General features: G+C 40.5%; 1 protein-coding gene across 2 annotated transcripts in view; it reads left to right on the forward strand.

Moving 5' to 3' along the window:
• Positions 1 to 2,563: 2,563 nt before the first annotated feature.
• The window catches only part of LOC124880672 (ephrin type-B receptor 4b-like), a 38,871-nt gene continuing 35,013 nt past the window's right edge, over positions 2,564 to 6,421 (forward strand). For both annotated transcript variants that reach the window (XR_007041425.1, XM_047385925.1), the window contains exon 1: positions 2,564 to 2,695. Coding sequence is in view for 1 of the 2 variants with exons in the window: in XM_047385925.1 (XP_047241881.1) it covers positions 2,581 to 2,695 (115 nt within the window). In the remaining variant the exon portion in view is untranslated. The remainder of the gene's footprint in view (positions 2,696 to 6,421) is intronic.

The raw sequence follows: 6,421 nt of genomic DNA on the forward strand, positions 1-6,421 counted from the left end.
TCTTTTTATACCTAGTTCCTCAAATGGAAACCCTGAACTCTTTCTGAACTTTCTGAATTAATACGCAACAAATACTTGATTCTAAACATAATTATTGGAGAGACACAATCTGGATTTATGCAAAATAGACACATTTCCAACAATATATGCCTTATTCTTGATATTCTGGACTATTCAGCATTAATTACTGATAATAGCTTCATACTCTTCTTGGATTTTTACAAAGCATTTGATTCCATTAGTCACAACTTTTATCTTCAGCTGTCTTCATATATTTGGCTTTGGTCTTTTCTTCTGCAGTTTGATTAAAGTATTATATATAATAATGGCTGTTTTTGGTAAAGAAATCTGAATTAGTCGTTTAGCTGACGATACTACTCTGTTTTTAAGAGACAGCAGTCAAGTTTCACCTGCTTTAAAATGAATTCAAACTTTCTCTGATGCATCAGGACTTCATTGAATTTAAAAAAATGTGAACTCTTTCCAGTTAAAGATTATGCTTTTTAATATAAATGTAATATTCCTGTTAAAGTCTCACATATTTAGGCGTGTTGATCTCCAAGAACATCTCGGAAAGAAGTTCATTAAATGTTGCTCCTTTAATTGATAAAATCATTAAACGTTTTAATCTTCAAATAGACCCAAGTTTTAGAGGACAGGTGTCGTTATCTAGAGCTGAGGGGATTTCACGGCTTACTTATTCTGGACTCTCCCTGCATTTAGACAGTCAAACAAATATTATTTAACTTCTTATGGAAAAAACGTAAATATTACTAAAGAAAATCAGTAGTAATGAACTCTAATGGAAAAGGAGGGTTACATTTTCTTGATTTCACAACTCTAAATAATACCTTCAAAATCAAATCATATCTAAAAAATCCATAATCCATCTGGAATATTTTTCTAAATTACGTTTTTTCAAGCTGAGGCGGTCTCAGTTTCCTCCTCCTCTTTAATAACCAATACCAAGAAAATACCAGTAAAACTCTGCATTTTACAAACAAGCACTTCTTATATATAAACATCATTTTCTCCTGATCATTTCTTTATCTGGAATAACCAACAGATCCTCGACCAAACAGTCAGTATTTTATCCTGAATGGTTGAACAATTAAAGCCTTCTGGTGGGTCAGTTATTTAACTGAGTTTATAAAGCCTGAATCTCCAGAATAACCTCGCTGTAACTCCTAAAGAGTTTGATATTGTGTTTGAGGCTGTAACAAATAAAACATGTGAGGTCTTTAGGATTTAATGTTGCTGATGGAGATCCTTGTTAGATGTAGTTTTTCTTCAACATAAAAGAATAACTAAATTATCCGTGAACTGTTTCAACAAAGTATTATTTCTGGACCTTCATCTGTTTTCTACCGGAGAAACTTTGTCCCTGATTGACTGAAAAGATGTGGACTAAATAATAAAATGAGATGTTTCCTTTAAACGGTCACATAGAATTGATCCTAACAATCACTTCATGATGAATATATTAAAACCAGAGACCCCAGCTGGAAGTTTGGGAGGATTATAACAACTTTATGATTTGCAGTATTGATGCCGTGGTTTCACTGAGATATGAACATTTTATTTTTAGTTTTCATGGAAAGAATATTGGTAATTCATCTAATTATAATATTTGGCAATTTTCATATTCATAAATGTAAGTTTTCATCATCTTCACCTTTTGTCCAGTTTTGGTTAAGGAAATCAAACTATATTTATCTATTATTTGTAAGAGTTCAAACAATCAAGCTATAAAAACATATGAATGTTGTAGATTAATTAAAATGTTTTAATTGATCTTTTATTTTGTGTACCAACAGTATCTGCTGTAGAAGCCTTAATTTGTCACATATTCTGTGTTTTATGTCTCGTTATTTTTGTATTTGTAAAGATTTTTTTAACAATAAAAATAAAACATGGCGTCACCACATTCCTCAACAAACCCCGCCTCTTAGAGACTGGCAGGTTGCTCAGCCAATCACAGGGTGTCATATGGGCGTGGTTTCATCTGAAGGCGGAGTCTGAAAACTTCCAGCTTTGTCTGAACTTTTTCTGAAAACTTGAACTGGAAACCTGGGAGGAGAACTGGGAACACTGGGAAGTTATCCAGCCTGTTGGAGGGTTTTTACGTCAGGAAAGCTTTTTCTCTTCATCCTCCATCCGCCAACTGACCCGCCGACTCCTCTCTGCTGGTTCCGGGGAACCTTGGAGCTCAAGTCTCGGTCTCAGCCCGCTGCTGTTCCCCGGGAGGGAGGAAGGACAAGGCGGAGGAGGAGCGGGGATGGAGGGAGGAAGCAGCGGGACCACAGCCTGGGTTTGAACCTGGAGCTTTAGCCTCCATCTTGGAAAGTCTCCCCGTCGTTGAAGTTGTCCTGTACGGATTTTACCCGCTGCTCCCTGACCGCCTCTCGGCAGCTTTCTCCCCGCTGCCCCGCTGCTGTAGGACGGCTTTCCGAGCTCCAATGAGGCGGTCTTTGCTGGTCCAGACCGAGCCCAGCTGACGTCCCCGACCAGGGCTCTAAAGGTGGGGTCGCCCCGCGGTGGATCGAGACGGTTCGGACCGGGAACTTCCAACCGGGAGTCATGGGGGGTTGGAGGGGTCAGAGGGCGGAGGTTACCCGGGGCCGTGCCTCCACCTGCGGACTGCTGCTGCTGGTTCTACTGGTTCTGCTGGGCTGCTGCTGCCGGGCTGAGGAAGGTGAGTCCGGTTCGATACATGGTTCTGATCAGTTACTGCAGAGTAGTGACGTTGCTGTTCAAGTCAAACTTTATTTTAATCTGAATATTAACAAAATAATTAAAACAAGCTCAGGTTGGCGGTTAATTAAGAGCTTATTATTATTATTATTATTATTATTAATATTATTATTAATATAATTATTATTATTATTATTAATATTAATATCATTAATATTATCATTAATATTATTATTATTATTTATATTATTATTACTATTATTATTATTATTATTAATAATAATATTATTATTATTATTATTATTATTATTATTATTATTATTATTATTATTATTATTATTATTAATATTATTATTAATATTATTATTATTATTATTATTAATATTAATATCATTAATATTATCATTAATATTATTATTATTATTTATATTATTATTACTATTATTATTATTATTATTAATAATAATATTATTATTAATATTATTATTAATATTATTATTATTATTATTATTATTAATATTAATATCATTAATATTATTATTATTATTTATATTATTATTATTATTATTATTTATATTATTATTATTTATATTATTATTATTTATATTATTATTATTTATATAATTATTATTATTATATTCAGGACAATAAACTTTTAAAGTGAGTTTTTTCTGGTTAGAGAAGCTAAATAAAATAAATACATAAGTTAATAATAATTCCATTTAATGGAAGTCTGGGAGACACGGATATGGAGTCCATCACAATAATAGAGTCTAGAGCTGATAAAAGCTTGAATGTTCTTCTCCAAGTCAGGACGCTTTAAGACAGGCTGAAGGTTGACCAGAAGATCCAGATGATCAAAACTGGATGTGACCACAGAGAAGATAGTTGAGTTTAAACCCCTGATCAGATGTTTCTTATGGTGTTCTTCAACCAAAGAGACAACATCTGTGGTCACCAGATAGAAGACAGGCTGCTGAGCAGTCTAGATGGTCCTAACACCTTCTAACAGTCAGAAGAGACCAGCTAGTCCTCACACACACACACACACACACACACACACACACACGTGTGTTTGGGTCGCTGTCTTCACCTGTTTCAGCCTGCAGAGTTCTCAGGTTCATCTCTGAAGATCAACCAGAACCAATCAGGTCGGTTCATTTCTCATCTTTAGGAGCTTCTTCCATCATCTCAGGAGGCTGAACCCAAACTGCTTCCAGGTCTTTTCTTTGTCTTCTGATCTAGAAACTGTAGCCTGGAAAAGCATGGAATATAGAAGGTGTTCAGGAATGTGATCCATGTTCCTGGTGTTGGTCAGAACTCTGGCAGCACCAGCACCGTGGAGGAGCTGCAGCTGAGTCCTGATCTCTGAGCTCCTGTCCGGTCCGCATGAAGTAGGAGGAGGTTCTGACCCATGGGACCTGCTGATGCTCTCGGATCAGGCTGCAGCTGGAGCCTCCTGTCTCTCACTGGCTGTCTCCAGGTAGTCTCCAGGTGTTTTCCAGGCAGACCCCAGGTATTCTCCAGGTAGTCCCCAGGTAGTTTCCAGGTAGTCTCCAGGTAGTCCCCAGGTAGTTTCCAGACAGTCTTCAGGTATTCTCCAGGTAGTCCCCAGGTAGTTTCCAGGTAGTTTCCAGGTATTCCCCAGGTAGTCCCCAGACAGTCTCCAGGTAGTCTCCAGGTAGTTTCCAGGTAGTTCCCAGGTAGTTAATTTCCAGGTATTCCCCAGGTAGTTTCCAGGTAGTCCCCAGACAGTCTCCAGGAGTTTCCAGACAGTCTCCAGGTATTCTCCAGGTAGTCCCCAGGTAGTTTCCAGGTATTCCCCAGGTAGTCCCCAGACAGTCTCCAGGTAGTTTCCAGACAGTCTCCAGGTATTCTCCAGGTAGTTCCCAGGTCGTTTCCAGGTATTCCCCAGGTAGTTTCCAGGTAGTCCCCAGGTAGTTTCTAGGTATTCCCCGGGTAGTTTCCAGGTATTCTCCAGGTAGTCCCCAGGTAGTTTCCAGGTATTCCCCATGTAGTTTCCAGGTAGTCCCCAGGTAGTTTCTAGGTATTCCCCAGGTAGTTTCCAGGTATTCCCCATGTAGTCCCCAGGTAGTTTCCAGGTATTCCCCAGGTAGTTTCCAGGTAGTCCCCAGGTAGTTTCTAGGTATTCCCCAGGTAGTTTCCAGGTATTCCCCATGTAGTCCCCAGGTAGTTTCCAGGTATTCCCCAGGTAGTCCCCAGTCTCCAGGTAGTTTCCAGACAGTCTCCAGGTATTCTCCAGGTAGTCCCCAGGAAGTTTCCAGGTATTCCCCAGGTAGTTTCCATGTATTCTCCAGGTATTCGCCAGGTAGTTTCCAGGTATTCGCCAGGTAGTTTCCAGGTATTCTCCAGGTAGTTTCCAGGTATTTGCCAGGTAGTTTCCAGGTATTCCCCAGGTAGTTTCCAGGTATTCTCCAGGTAGTCCCCAGATAGTTTCCAGGTATTCTCCAGGTAGTTTCCAGGTATTCGCCAGGTAGTTTCCAGGTATTCTCCAGGTATTCGCCAGGTAGTTTCCAGGTATTCTCCAGGTATTCGCCAGGTATTCGCCAAGTAGTTTCCAGGTATTCGCCAGGTAGTCCCAATGTAGTTTCCAGGTAGTTTCCAGGTATTCTCCAGGTATTCGCCAGGTAGTTTCCAGGTATTCTCCAGGTATTCGCCAGGTAGTTTCCAGGTATTCTCCAGGTATTCGCCAGGTATTCGCCAAGTAGTTTCCAGGTATTCGCCAGGTAGTCCCAATGTAGTTTCCAGGTAGTTTCCAGGTATTCTCCAGGTATTCGCCAGGTAGTTTCCAGGTATTCTCCAGGTAGTTTCCAGGTATTCTTCAGGTAGTTTCCAGGTATTCGCCAGGTAGTTTCCAGGTATTCTCCAGGTATTCGCCAGGAAGTTTCCAGGTAGTTTCCAGGTATTCTCCAGGTAGTTTCCAGGTATTCTCCAGGTAGTCCCCAGGTAGTTTCCAGGTAGTTTCCAGGTATTCTCCAGGTAGTTTCCAGGTATTCTCCAGGTATTTGCCAGGTAGTTTCCAGGTATTCTCCAGGTATTCGCCAGGTAGATTCCAGGTATTCTCCAGGTATTCGCCAAGTAGTTTCCAGGTATTCGCCAGGTAGTCCCCATGTAGTTTCCAGGTAGTTTCCAGGTATTCTCCAGGTAGTCCCCAGGTAGTTTCCAGGTATTCTCCAGGTAGTTTCCAGGTATTCCCCAGGTATTCCCCAGGTAGTTTCCAGGTATTCCCAGGTAGTTTCCAGGTATTCGCCAGGTAGTCCCAATGTAGTTTCCAGGTAGTTTCCAGGTATTCTCCAGGTAGTTTCCAGGTATTCTTCAGGTAGTTTCCAGGTATTCGCCAGGTAGTTTCCAGGTATTCTCCAGGTATTCGCCAGGAAGTTTCCAGGTAGTTTCCAGGTATTCTCCAGGTAGTTTCCAGGTATTCTCCAGGTAGTCCCCAGGTAGTTTCCAGGTAGTTTCCAGGTATTCTCCAGGTAGTTTCCAGGTATTCTCCAGGTATTTGCCAGGTAGTTTCCAGGTATTCTCCAGGTATTCGCCAGGTAGATTCCAGGTATTCTCCAGGTATTCGCCAAGTAGTTTCCAGGTATTCGCCAGGTATTCCCCAGGTAGTTTCCAAGTATTCCCCAGGTAGTTTCCAGGTATTCGCCAGGTAGTCCCAATGTAGTTTCCAGGTAGTTTCCAGGTATTCTCCAGGTAGTTTCCAGGT

This window comes from Girardinichthys multiradiatus, chromosome 14, assembly GCF_021462225.1.
Source record: "Girardinichthys multiradiatus isolate DD_20200921_A chromosome 14, DD_fGirMul_XY1, whole genome shotgun sequence".
Lineage (NCBI taxonomy): Eukaryota > Metazoa > Chordata > Actinopteri > Cyprinodontiformes > Goodeidae > Girardinichthys > Girardinichthys multiradiatus.